The sequence below is a fragment of the Salvelinus alpinus genome, chromosome 5 (assembly GCF_045679555.1).
Source record: "Salvelinus alpinus chromosome 5, SLU_Salpinus.1, whole genome shotgun sequence".
In the NCBI taxonomy this organism is placed as follows: Eukaryota; Metazoa; Chordata; class Actinopteri; order Salmoniformes; family Salmonidae; genus Salvelinus; species Salvelinus alpinus.
In genome coordinates, this window is record NC_092090.1 from 31,998,945 (window position 1) to 32,014,035 (window position 15,091).

The 15,091-nt window shown below is 40.4% G+C and overlaps 1 protein-coding gene across 1 annotated transcript in view; it reads left to right on the forward strand.

Annotated features, from left to right (window-relative positions):
• LOC139575925 (synaptotagmin-9-like) overlaps positions 1-14,682 on the forward strand; it is a 43,495-nt gene extending 28,813 nt beyond the window's left edge. The window contains exons 4-7 of the mRNA XM_071401385.1: positions 7,908-8,028; positions 8,219-8,390; positions 9,955-10,084; positions 12,140-14,682. Of these exons, the coding sequence (XP_071257486.1) occupies positions 7,908-8,028; positions 8,219-8,390; positions 9,955-10,084; positions 12,140-12,208 (492 nt within the window). The 3' untranslated portion in view covers positions 12,209-14,682. The remainder of the gene's footprint in view (positions 1-7,907; positions 8,029-8,218; positions 8,391-9,954; positions 10,085-12,139) is intronic.
• The last annotated feature ends 409 nt before the right edge of the window (positions 14,683-15,091 follow it).

Here is a 15,091-nt window from a genome sequence, read left to right on the forward strand (position 1 = left end):
GTTTATATTTAAATGGTTCCTTGTGGTCGCAAGTTGCACCCTGTGTGTTTGCACTTATGTGATGAGCATTGCTATTGTGATTTTCTAACAGTTGAAAAAAGTAATTTTCACAAATCCATCTTTCTTGGAGGAATAGCCTTGTTAAGGCTAGATTGTGGTTGCCATTTAAAGACTATCCAAGGTGGTTGTGGGGAACGTGACCTGTTATTTGTGTTGTTGTAGATGAGTTGCCCCCATTAACTCCCCTATGATGGTGGGGTAGCGTGATGTATCTGTCTGCCTGACAACCAATCAGAGGGAAGGATTCCTGATGGAGGTCAATAAGAGTGACTGACAGAAAGCTGGAGCAGAGATGGGGTAGGAGGGAGATTCAGGGGTTACATCTGACCTCTGCTTATAGTTTGAGTACACAAATTGTTACTCGAACAGCCTCCTGTGGGATACATTTATTATGTTCATATTGATCTGTTACCCTGGATATTAAGTTTACCTGGGATTTTAAAGCAAAGTCATTCGAAATACATTGCTTGTTGTGTGGCCTTAGTGGCATTTCTGTCCATTTCTATTCACTGTCTTGGGACCAGCCCAGTTTGACAGGGATGATTGCAGACTGTAGAGGAAAACCGTAACAGAGACTGTAAAGTCATCTGGATGTATCCCTGTGTCTTCCTCTCACTGGTTTTCCTCATCAAGCAATGTGAACAAGGGAGGCTGGTGGGAGGAGCTGTAGGAGAACAGGCTCGTTGTAATGGTTGGAATGGAATATGTAACAGAGTCCAAACTGGTTTCATTATGTAGCATTCCATTCTAGCCAGTATAAATTTGTCCGTCCTCCTATAGCTCCTCCCACCAGCCTCCTCTAAATGTGAAACATCCTGTATTTTAGTCTTTGGCACATTCATTCTTCCTTATTCCCTCCTTCAGGTTCTCTACAATCCTTTGGGGGTTGTCTCAACCAAGTCTGACCTTCTGTTGTTTGCCAATGCATACTTTTATATTTTAGTCATTGAGCAGACACTTATCAAGAGCAATTTGGGTTAAGGGACAGATTTTTCACCTGGTCAGCTCAGGGATTTGAACCAGCAACCTTTCGGTTCCTGGCCCAATGCTCTTAAGCGCTAGGCTACCTGCCGCCCCACACACACATACACGCACGCGGACAGGAATGCGCACACACACGCACACAGACACACTCAAACACGCACATTCACTCACACACACACACACACACACACACACACACACACACACACACACACACACACACACACACACACACACACACACACACACACACACCCACACACACGCACACACACGAACACACATACATACACGAACACACACACACAAAACCAATATCCGCTTAGTTGACGTATAACTGATTGTTAGGCTCGCGGGAGAGCAGCCCTGCTGGTTATAGAGTGGTGTTTGCTTATCTGCTGCAATATTGGCCATTTGTCAAAATCACGGCACAGCATAGGCTTCTGTTGATGGTGAATGCAGAGTCATTGTTCTAAATGAAACAGAGACAGCTTGCCTGTATAACTGACTGGGTGCTATTTCAGGTTTGTGTTCCTCTGCTCAGGGAAGATGCAGCACAAAGGAGGCAGCAGCATTGTCACATTGTAATGATTTAGAGCTATGAGCACACAATAAGAAGACGTCTCTGACAAACACAGGATCCAGTACACTTGTTTTATGTCTCTAGTGTGAAGGGCCTATACAGTTCAATGGAAGTGCAGCTATATTCCACATCTGTGCTGAGGCCATGACCATAGAAGAAATCCTTTTATATGTAATTTTGATGTACTGAAACAAAGAGGAATGACTGCACAATTGTAGGACTCACTTAGCTTCTCCTAGGCAGAGTAGTAGCTACTGTAAGTAGATTATGTTACCTGAAACCATGGCTATTTCTTTGATCATTGGCGTTAGCAGTGTATTGTCTCTACGAGGCTGTACTTTAGCTGGGATGTGTAAAGCCAGTGAGATTTGGGGCTATGAGGCGACGTGATGACCAGAGACTCTCAGTGGAGCACAGTCGTCACCTTCTCCTACACCCGCTGTTGCCTCCTACACCTACTGTCACCCCCTTCCCACCCCTGCCCTCTTAAAATGCAATTTCCTGCTGGCGAAGGCCCTACGGGGGTCCCCGGGTGCCTGGGACACGGATCTAACCCTTCTCATCCTGCTTGCACCCCTGAGCAACCTGATAGGAAGATAATTAGGGAGAGGCGTGTAAATGTCACAGGACGCAGGGACCTCATTACGGAACACCACAGGGGGTTCTGGGAGAAAACAAACGCCCCCCCCTCGTGCATGGTAGACGGCAGAGAGAAACCAGGAGAACACACTGCTATTAACAGTCTGAGGGGCATTCTGTTTGTGTTCACTAATCTAGTTTGGGAAGGAGAAAGTAACTGTAAAAAAAAAATGCTTCCAAGTTTTTTGATGGAGTGCAAGGCTGCATACGCATCAAGATGCCTTAGGAATGCCTAGTGATATTCATTAGTAGGACTACAGTACTATATACAGTGGTTCCACCTTTAAAAGTTGAGAGCTTACACCGCGGGATTTAGAGGTCATTTGTGGTTTAGTACGGTACCCTGCGTCACCACTTCATTGCTCCAGACCAGCACAAGGGGGAGTTAGAGCACTGATTATGTTTTTGGGTCCTACTGTGTCTCTAACTGACAATGAACGGGCGACATAAACCTAAATAGAAACTGATAATTGTGCACGACTTCAGTATTACTTAGTAAAACTATTGTTACACTAAGGTTTTTATTATTTTATTTTGTTAGGATTATTTTGCTCTTACTGTAGTACTGTATGCCCCTCCCGACCAGTCATGTTGTTCAGCACCTGAGTGTGCAATGGTCTAAGACACTGCATAGCTGTCACGCCCTGACCGTAGAGAGCGTTTTATGTCTCTATTTTGGTTTGGTCAGGGTGTGATTTGGGTGGGCAGTCTATGTTCTATGTTCTATGATTTTCTATTTCTATGTGTTTGGCCGGGTGTGGTTCTCAATCAGAGGCAGCTGTCTATCGTTGTCTCTGATTGAGAACCTTACTTAGGTAGCCTTTTCCCACCTGTGTTTGTGGGTAGTTGTTTTCTGTTTTGTGTTGTAGCACCTTACAGGACTGTTTCGTTTTCGTTCATTCACTTTGTTATTTTGTATTTAGTGTTCAGTTTTTTTCAATAAAGCATGAACATTTACCACGCTGCGTTTTGGTCCGATCCTTCCTGTTCATCAGACAAAGAAGATCGTTACAATAGCAGTGCAAGCTGTGTTGCTACAGATGCTGGTTCAATACCTGAGGTGGCCTTGACTGGGAAACGCATGAGATGACTGTAGGTTTTTGGTTTTTCTCCGTCTAAAAACAGAAATAAATAATTCTAAATAACAAACTGGCTTTATTTACAAATTAGAAATAATGTCCAACCACATGTTCAAGAATGGCCTTTTTCTCGCTCATGTTACGTTATTTGAAAATGAAATAATCTCCAAAATATTGTTATTTTTTAAACAAAGCGATTATTATTATTATTATTCATTTAGAATTATATAAAATCCTATATATATATATATATATATATATATATATATATATATATATATATATATATATATATATATATATATTATTAACCCTGTTATTAGCAGGACAATACAGTATATATTGGTCATGGCTCCCGAGTGGCGCACATTGGGACTGCCTTGCAGTTCTCCAGCTGTATCTATTGAAAGAGTGCAAGAGGGTTTTTCGTTTTCCTTGGAATAGAAACACCATAATATTAATCAAATTAACCCCAAACTCTAAAAGTAATTGGAAAGGTATATACAAATTATTTGTGACATTGTGGTTACAATAAAGAACGTAAACAAGATGTAAACAATATGCTGTGTTTTTATTTACAGTCGTGATGGACAGCTGGGGGCATTTTGAAAACAGGCTTTCAAACACTTGTAGCCCGATTAGCAGGACAATAGACTCTTTATAGCCCGGCTACTGTAGGTGTGAACATCCCCCTACCTGCAATGTATTCGATGCTTAAGTACTCTGAAGTGTTACATTTCTAACTCAAAACAGCAGTACAGTATTTCTTCATCAACATCTTTATGCTTTAGTTAATAAAATAATGATAAAAATACTCTTTCAAAATGCTGATGTTTATTTAGTTATGGATCCATAACGAATTACTATGGGAATAAATATCACTGAATGACAGAAATATTGGAACAAAGTTGTTTAATGAAGGTTAACAAATGGTTGCTTACTGAATACTCTTTCAAACCCGTTGTACAGCACCATTATGGCTATTAGCAGGGATATATTTTGTGTAAGTTTGGTAACGTTTTTAGGAAACCTTTCATTGGGTTAATCAATTAAAATCTTGCATAGAAAGTTATTGCTCTCCCATTAAAATGTTCCAGTGGAATTCTCAGTGTGTAAGAGAAGATCACCAGGAGGAGATCTCACCAACTCTACGGAGTTATTTTCAGAACAGGGTGATAATTGAGCTGTTGCGTTTTACAGCCGAACAGAAGTCTTCTCTCTCGCGTAGCATCAATGTTTATTATTGGAATATGAGAGGGAGTTTTCCAGACCAATGACTGGGAAGGGTTTCAGATAAATCTATCCTGACATCTTTGCTACTACACCGTTACCTGTGAGTGAGTTTTTCTATTTTTTATGTCAGTGATGAGTTCTCCTATAAATCAACAACATATTAGTTATAAAGAGAGTGAGGGAATTTGCCATTGTTAATCTCATAAGAAAAAGCTCTTCCTACCCTTCACCGAAACCAACTAGCGAGTTGCCATGATGGGGTTTTTGGTCAACATGTTGGCTCAAGTCCTTGTAAAATCCCAAGGCAATGGTTTGAGCTTGATATGGTCAGAGCTTGTTGTGATGGCATTCTATTCCATCCTTATTCTAATGATATTGAGGGTAAGAACGATAAGTATCTTGTCCTTGACCGATCCTTGACCGTGTCGTGTCTTTGCTATCGTTAAATTGAAGACTTATAGTTTTTATCAAAGATTCCTGTAATTAGGGATTACACGATCACTTGAGTAATAGCGTAACTAATTAACTATGAATTCGAGGGCACCAGGGAAAGTTATCAGATTACAAAGTTATAATTTCCCAATATAACCTTTCAGATATTTTCATATCTGATCAGTAGTCTTCTAATTAATGATTTATTTACTTTACCTCACGTTAGTCTCATTCCAAACGTCGTAAATTGTTGATTATCTGCACGAACCCAGTCTTCAATATGAGTCATCCATACATCAATTGTCTTAAATCATTTATTTATTACTAACTAATTAATTCACAGAAATGCATAAACAAACAAACAAACTTAAAAATAGTTACATGAAATGATGGGAGAAATATGCCCTAGTGGGCTGAACCGGCATGGCGGCTTGTTAGACAAAGGGAAAGTTGCGTTCGACTAAGAATTCACTACAGAGTCCATAATTATAACAATTGACATGCTAATCCTTACACATAAACGCTCACTCATTCGGGAACAATTGCAATCAATATATATATAGTTACGCTCGGTGTGTGTCGTCTTGATCGTTGGAGAGAAGTTCGTTTTGGTTGGAGTTCCTTCTGTCCCGGTTATTGTGGATAGTTCAGAGTGACATTCGTTATAGAATGGATGTTTCGGCGGTTGTCTTTCTTCGCGTTCAATGATACCGAATTCCTAGCTGCAGACTAGTAGTCAATATCAAAGACTTGTTATTATTCGGCTAAGAGTTTAACCACGTGGTATGGTTAAAGATTCAGCAATGGTACTCAACCTTCGTTCTCCCCATGGAGGATAAACATGGTCTGGTGGTAATTTCTCAGAGTTTACTTTTATTCAGATAGCAGGAAGGGGCTGTCCTTGGATGTCTGACCCAACTGGCTCAGGGGCGGGTCCTCGGGTTTAGTTCAAATCAAAAAGGGATTTATATTTTTCTTAATAAAACAGTCCAAAATCATATTGCACAATTATACAAACAGTATCATACTCACTCATTCATTTTATACAACAAACAGATGTAAACCTCATATCTGAGGTTATTATATAAACAGCGGTATGGTAATGTAGTCCCACAGTCTCTCATGAGTTTCCCCCGTGGTGACCAATTGGCATGTTAATAGCTGGACTCTCCACCGATCTTTTATACTTTTGCAGGAACATGAAATATGTTCGTACCTCAAGTTCTGTGAGGTGGGAGAAAATTCCTTTGTCCTGAAAGTTTACCCTCTGTCTAATACTGTTGGGCCATGAGGAGATTCTCAGGAATTTACGACCTCTCTGTGACCACAGCATGGGTTGAAGGGGCAGGGAAAGGCAGGGAGAGGGGGATGGGGTTTGCAATACCCAAGCAGGCGACGTCATGACAACCGTATGTTGATTATTTTTAGATTATTTATTCAGTGGTTGATATAGTGGTGTTGTGTTTACACCCTGCAGGATACAGTGGTTGATATTGTTGTATTATGTTTCCACCCTGCAGGATACAGCGGTTGATAGTGTTGTGCTGTGTTTCCACCCTGTAGGATACAGTGGTTGATAGTGTTGTGTTTCCACCCTACAGGATAATGTGGTTGATATTGTGGTGTTGTATTGTGTTTCCACCCTGAAGGATAATGTGGTTGATATTGTGGTGTTGTGTTGTGTTTCCACCCTGCAGGATAATGTGGTTGATATTGTGGTGTTGTGTTGTGTTTCCACCCTGCAGGATAATGTGGTTGATATTGTGGTGTTGTATTGTGTTTCCACCCTGCAGGATAATGTGGTTGATATTGTGGTGTTGTATTGTGTTTCCACCCTGCAGGATAATGTGGTTGATATTGTGGTGTTGTATTGTGTTTCCACCCTGCAGGATAATGTGGTTGATATTGTGGTGTTGTATTGTGTTTCCACCCTGCAGGATAATGTGGTTGATATTGTGGTGTTGTATTGTGTTTCCACCCTGCAGGATAATGTGGTTGATATTGTGGTGTTGTATTGTGTTTCCACCCTGCAGGATAATGTGGTTGATATTGTGGTGTTGTATTGTGTTTCCACCCTGCAGGATAATGTGGTTGATATTGTGGTGTTGTATTGTGTTTCCACCCTGAAGGATAATGTGGTTGATATTGTGGTGTTGTGTTGTGTTTCCACCCTGCAGGATAATGTGGTTGATATTGTGTTGTTGTGTTGTGTTTCCACCCTGCAGGATAATGTGGTTGATATTGTGGTGTTGTATTGTGTTTCCACCCTGCAGGATAATGTGGTTGATATTGTGGTGTTGTATTGTGTTTCCACCCTGCAGGATAATGTGGTTGATATTGTGGTGTTGTATTGTGTTTCCACCCTGCAGGATAATGTGGTTGATATTGTGGTGTTGTATTGTGTTTCCACCCTGCAGGATAATGTGGTTGATATTGTGGTGTTGTATTGTGTTTCCACCCTGCAGGATAATGTGGTTGATATTGTGGTGTTGTATTGTGTTTCCACCCTGCAGGATAATGTGGTTGATATTGTGGTGTTGTATTGTGTTTCCACCCTGCAGGATAATGTGGTTGATATTGTGGTGTTGTATTGTGTTTCCACCCTGCAGGATAATGTGGTTGATATTGTGGTGTTGTATTGTGTTTCCACCCTGCAGGATAATGTGGTTGATATTGTGGTGTTGTATTGTGTTTCCACCCTGCAGGATAATGTGGTTGATATTGTGGTGTTGTATTGTGTTTCCACCCTGCAGGATAATGTGGTTGATATTGTGGTGTTGTATTGTGCTTCCACCCTGCAGGATAATGTGGTTGATATTGTGGTGTTGTATTGTGTTTCCACAATGCAGGATAATGTGGTTGATATTGTGGTGTTGTATTGTGTTTCCACAATGCAGGATAATGTGGATCTGGGAGACCTGATGTTCTCTCTGTGCTACCTGCCCACCGCCGGCAGACTGACCATCACCATGATCAAGGCCAGGAACCTTAAGGCCATGGACATCACTGGGGCATCAGGTAGAAGTCAACACTACCTCACACCATAACAACACTACCACAAAAACACATAATATCTCACTGTGTATTTCTATTCAATACTACCTAACATCAACATATGCTGTATACAACAAAAATAGCACAGCAGACTCTTTCTCAGTCTCTATGTCTCTGTCTCAGTCTCAGTCTCTTCCTCTCTCTCTCTCTCTAGACCCGTATGTGAAGGTCTCTCTAATGTGTGACGGTCGGAGATTAAAGAAGAGGAAGACCTCCACTAAGAGGAACACTCTGAACCCTGTCTACAATGAAGCCATAGTCTTTGATGTCCCCCCAGAGAACATTGACCAGATCGGCCTTATGATCGCCGTCATGGACTATGACCGGTGAGTAAATGAGCTTTAACTCAGAGATCCAGTAGTTGTTAACTCAGTGACTCAGTAGCTTTTAACTCAGTGACTCCATAGCTTTTAACTCAGTAGCTTTTAACTCAGTGACTCAGTAGCTTTTACCTCAGTAGCTTTTAACAAGTGTGACTCAGTATCTTTTAACTCAGTGACTCAGTAGCTTTTAACTCAGTGACTCAGTAGCTTTTAACTCAGTAGCTTTTAACTCAGTGACTCAGTAGCTTTTAACTCAGTAGCTTTTAACTCAGTGACTCAGTAGTTTTTAATTTGTGGTTCTTATGCAGTATATACCTTTGTGCTACTTGTCAGTCTATCAGGCTTCTTATAGTCCCTTGAGAGAGTAGATACCTCCAGTCAAGACAATACTTATTCAGAATTGATGCAAGGCCTATAGAGGGTTAAAAAGCTTTCAATGCCGATGCGAGTGAAATAGAGAAGGTTACGTTACTCCAGGGCCTCCTATCTGTGGGTAGCAGTCCAACATCTCCTCGTCTTTATCTTCCTTCTATTCTTGCTCTTATCAATTCTCATTTTAGTACCGCTATGTTTTTGCACCAAGGCAAATGTATCATCATTACTGTGAAGGTAGACATATTCACACGATCACCTAGCTTTGCAACACCCACCCATAGCACGCGCTACAGCAGGTATATTTTACTGGTCATCCCCAAAGCCAACACCTGCTTTGGCCGCCTTTCCTTCCAGTTCTCTGCTGCCAATGACTGTAACGAATTGCAAAAATCACTGAAGCTGGAGACTTATATCTCCCTCTCTATCTTTAAGCATCAGCTGTCAGAGCAGCTTACCACTTATCACTGTACCTGTACACAGCCAATCTGTAAAAAGCACAGCCAACTACCTCATCACCATATTGTTATTTATCTTTTTGTTCTTTTGCACCCCAGTTCTCTTGCACATCATCATCTGCACATCTACCAATCCAGTGTTAATGCTAAATTGTAGTTTTTTCACCTCTATGGCCTATTTATTGCCTTACCTCCCTAATCTTCTACATTTGCACACACTGTACATAGATTTTTCTATTGTGTTATTTACTGTACGTTTGTTTATGTGTAACTCTGCTTTATCTTGATCAGGTCGCAGTTGTAAATGAGAACTTGTTCTCAACTGGCCTACCTGGTTAAATAAAGGTGAAATTAAAAAAAAGTTAAAAAATAATGACTGTTCTGTCACATCGTTATTGAAAAGATACTCTCATTCTGTCACATCATTTAGCTCTGTCACACCATTCATACAGACGCAATATGAATGTTCTTTCCTGACATTTCACATCCCATCATACATTTTGGTTGATGCCCTATTTTTCACTGAATTCACACATTTTCAATGAGTCATGTGATTCACTTTTAGATCCACACAGGGTTACTGTAATGTTACTTTAATGTTCTATCTAAAGGTAGGAATAAACTTGTAGGTTTATCTTACTACCCAAATAAACGTTAAGTTTAGGTAGAGACAGTACTCCTTCATCTCCAGTCCAAAGGCAGGAGTAATGAAGGCCTCTGTGTGTTTCCCTATCCAGTGTAGGCCATAATGAGGTCATCGGGGTGTGTAAAGTGGGCAACGATGCAGAGCACCTGGGCCGAGACCACTGGAGCGAAATGCTGTCGTACCCACGAAAACCCATCGCCCACTGGCACCCGCTCATAGAGGTAAAGCCGGTGTTCGTTTGTGTGTGTGTGTGCCCACATACAGTGGGGTGAACAAGTATTTGATACACTGCCGATTTTGCAGGTTTTCCTACTTACAAAGCATGTCTGTAATTTTTATCATAGGTACACTTCAACTGTGAGAGACGGAATCTAAAACAAAAATCCAGAAAATCACATTGTATGATTTTTAAGTAATTAATTGCAAAATCGGCAGTGAAAACCTGCAAAATCGGCAGTGTATCAAATACTTGTTCTCCCCACTGTATGTGTCTTTGTTTCCAAGTGGAACATTTTCAAGGTTTGTCTCAGCTGAAATAGGTTTGTATTGCATATTGTCAAAAATGACTCAAATACCCGACATCTTGAAGTTGACTAGTTTGACCTATGTCTGGTGGTTTCAGACTTCAGATGGTAGAGTGTCGTTACCTGCCACAGAAACTCATTCATCAAAATTATCCTCCTCTTTTCTAAGGCCTCATTCTTCTCAATAATCAATACCCTAAGAGGCTCTCAACCTCTCTACCTCCCAGCGCAAAAAATCCTCCATTGTCAAAAACAACCACAGCTGAGAATGCCAAGGCTTTCAGCGAGTATAACTACCTTGATTTTTTGTTGTTGTTGTTGAGCCAAATTTACTCAGGAAAAATATAATTAAAATCAGACTTTCATGTGTATGGTAGTTACTTCCCAAGCATGGCAGCAAGAATACCGTTTCTTCTGAAGAAGAATCAAGGCCTTTCTACATTTCATGTCTACATTGCGTTGTATAAGATGTTGCTATGTACAAGGTAGCTGAACAACGGTATACATACAAAGCTGACATTAATTGGAAAGATATAATAATACATCTATTTTTATTATTATTATGGAGGATAGATTGAGTGTTGAGGAGTTGAAGGAGGGAGTGTGTAACCTGTGCACTCAGCCTTGCGTAATGGCTTTATTGTGTTGGCATCAAAGGAGACTGTCTTCCTTTAGAACACAGCTGAGTGAACCACCAATGTTTAGAGAGGGATCGAGGGAGAGAAAGAGAGAGTGAGACAGACAGATAGGGAGAGACACTGTAGATTAAGTGAAAGAGACAGTGCGAGAGCAAGAAAAGAGGTAGAGAGACAGACAGAGCAGGATTTGAGAAAAGGAACAATTAAGCAGTCTATTCTGTTTGCTTCAGGGTTACTTACTTAGTTAGTTACATTATGTGACTATGCTTTGAAATCCTAATTTGAGCCCCCAGGAAAGCACATCTATTATTTAGCAGTCTGCCTCACCAGCCATTTGAATCAATGTTGTTCTGCCTTCACAAGGCCCTCCCCCCAAAAATCACATATTCAAAACACGCCCGGGACGCAAAAGGACTTCAAACGCAACTATGTTTGTTTGTGTTTGTTTGCTCTGTAACCCATCACTCTCTCCCTCACTCTCTTTCCGTAATGGCTTCTGTCTTTTTGCTTTTTAGCCAGCAAACAAAACAATTACTGTCAAGAAGAACTGACCCTTTCACTGGAAAATAGATCTGACCTCGATGAGATGAAAAGAGAGGAAGACGTTTTTCTGCTTGCTTAACTAACCGATTCTGAGCGGCTAGATTTCTGCAAGCGAAATAATCAATCAAGTGCTTTCATGTTGAAGTGCTGGGAGTTTGAGAGAATCTCTGTTTTCACTACGGGTGTTTTAGAGAGTAGCTCTGTTTGGCAGTCCTCTAAGGAGGATTCAGAGGCAATAAAGATTATTCCCAAAACAGATTTTAGTTTGGCACAGCTTGTTGCTTATCACCTACAATTAGTGAGAGAGTCTTGAATTAGTGAGCTCTTATTAGTGTATTTAGGTCACAATTGCTGCTATTAAGCTTTAACTACAGTGCAGTGAACTTCACCTACAAACAGAACTCACAATTTAATCGGTTTATCAAAGTAGCAGATTTGGTCAATACACTGACCCGAAATGATCTGTTATCTTCATCCCCTTTACAGAATGTCTCTAGGACTACTAATCTACATGTACACAGCTATCTTTATTGGAGGTTTATCTCATCTCTCTTCTCTCTCTCTCCCACAGTACCAAGGCACCACAGGCGGGAGCCAGGCAGGGTCCTGTAATTCCCTGAAGACTCCTCCGTCTCCATAAGCTTAACCGTCTGGTCCCTCCCGGAATACGACCACAAGGAGAAGAGCCAGGCAGCCCAGCCCAACCGTAGGAGTACCGTCCTGCTGAGTGGTCGACATACTGTTATACGTCACGACCGTGTGCGGTCAATCTCCTGGTTATCAGAGACCAATTATTGTCTGCTCTGCGTCTCTGGGAAAGGACGTTTGCATGGGGAGTTGGATTGATTCAGTTGCATGTTGAGTGACCACATAATATGGTTGTTTTCTTTTTATTCAGTTCCAAAAAGAAAATCGATGACAAAAACAACCAGGAGGTTTTAACAGTTTGATCTAAGCCTGAGTTTGAAGTAACCGTTTTTTACATTAGTCTTGCTCTACCTGTTTTTAATGGGGTGTGTCTGTATTGCACAGTGTACTTAAAAACAACCAGTTGAACTGACATACATATTTCATTTGGAAACGGTGCATGAGGTCATGGTTTTTGGTGGAATATCTTCTCCTCAGTTTCTTTCGGTTTCTGTTCTTGGAATAGAATGTTCTGTCGGATGATCACATGACATGTGCAGTGGCAGTTCATTTCTTAGACTTAGTACCTGTACGTAAAAATGTCCTTTCAAATGTTATCAATAAATATTTATTAATAAAACACAGCTGGATGGTCAATGTTAATATTCCTCACCTGTTGCTATGACAACCACAGATTATCGTGAGGCGATAAAAGGCAAGTGTAAAACCATATGGTAATGAAAACCAACATGCCTAATCTGATCATGTAAATGAATACAATTATTGTGTGTAATTGTGGGACGGTGATTCTATTAAGTTATTACAGTAAGCTAAATGTCAAAATAAAATAGGAAAAGGCACAAACTGAGTGACTGTGAAATACTGTAGAGAGAGGGGGAGAGACAACCAAGACCAGAGAGAAGGGCTATCAAGAGATAGTCATATGACATAAAAAAAAATAAACAGCGAAATGTGTATGTGTGTGTGTGTGTGTGTGTGTGTGTGAGTCTAAATGTTTTCTGAGAGATGTAGATGGGGTCTAGTCATTTGTTTTGTACCTTGTCAATGATCCGTTGTTTATTTTTGCATATTACAAATCCAATAAATGAGATTGCAGCCGAGTGGATAACCATGACAGGAAGAAACGGCTGTATTTGTGAGAAGGTTACTAATGAATCCACATAGAAACCAATGCCAAATGAACATCTGCTCAGAACATTCACAGATTATTTATCATTATGGTTTAGAATAATCTGGATACATGCCTAGTTGCTAACTACTGTTTTCACTTTATCAGCTGGGTTCAGCCAATAATACTGTGTGGCTATGCATACCTCTTGGGGATACATGTACTTGTACATTTGAGGCTCTGACAGAATATTGACTCCACTGTTTCCTTCAGTGTCATACAGGCTCGTCAGTTTTAGAGCAAGCTGATTGGCTATCGAACCATTAGCTCCTTATTGTGTAGGCTGCATGTTCTGGGTTTAAATTGTTCCACCGTCGCTCTCCATGGATTAGCTGCCTCCAGTGATGATGAGCTGTGCTTTGTCACTGTCAGAGACGGTGTTTTCAATTAGACATGCCTGCCCCTCACAAAGTCAGAAATCAGAGTCTGATGAAGTTGTACCTACTCCATATGCTGTTCTCAGGTCAATTTAGCATGTTCCTCCTAATGGTAAAGTTAGGGATTAGGAGGGTAAACTGATCCTAGATCTGTGCCTACTACCCGCAGCACTAGAAATGCGGTGTTCTAATCTAATCAATTGTACCGCGTGTATTGAGCCAGTTTATCAGATATACTGTAGATCAGAAGAGGTCTACCGTGACTGTCTGTTGAATATCCATGTTTCATTATCTTATGCTTTTAGTGATTAATGACTTTACATGTTGAACTCTACCTGAATGATGGCTGCCATTGTATTGACTTTAGTCATGGGAATTACGTAACGTCTGTTGTACTCTGGACTTTTACCATTTCTGGAAATCACTCTTATGGCTACTGTGAAGGTTAACCACATTTACCAGCATGACTTCATAGCTCCATACACATCTATAACAAGCCAACATTGTGTATGTTTTGAATATGACAAGATAGAACAGTAGGAACTGGAGCCATCTATTTCGTTTTTAGCTGAGTATGTCATCAGCAGTGGTGTAAAGTATTTGAGTAAAAATATTTGAAATTACTACTTAAATATTTTTGACAACTTTTCCTTGACTACATTCCTAAAGAAAATAATGTTCTTTTTACTCCATACATTTTCCCTGACACCCAAAATACTCATTACACACAAAATACAGTGCTCAGCAGGACAAGAAAATGATCCAGTTCACTCACTTATCTAGAGAACATCACTGGTCATCCCTACTGCCTTTGATCTGGCAGACTCACTAAACATACAGTACATGCTTCGTTTGTTAATTATGTCTGAGTGTTGGAGTGTGCCCTGGCTATCCGTAAATAAAATAAAAAACTAGAAAATGGTGCCGTCTGGTTTGCTTAATATAAGGAATTTTAAATGATTTATACTTTTACTTTTGATACTTAGGTATATTCTAGCAATTACATTTACTTTTGGTACTTAAGTATATTTAAAACCAAATACTTTTAGAATTTTACTGAAGTAGTATTTTCTGTGTGACTTTCACTTTTACGAAAGTCATTTTCTATTAAGGTATCTTTACTTTGAGTTTGACAACTGGGTACTTTTTCCACCACTGGTCATCAGCCGATGCATTCCCTCCCTGCATATGGGACACTTTAGAAGATGACGTGTGACACCGTTTAGATGATGATGATGATGCAATGTTCGCTATAAACAGGGCAATTTCCCCGTTGTGTGTAACCTACAGGATGCTTTGGAAATAGAATTCGGAATTAGAACTCTAGAAT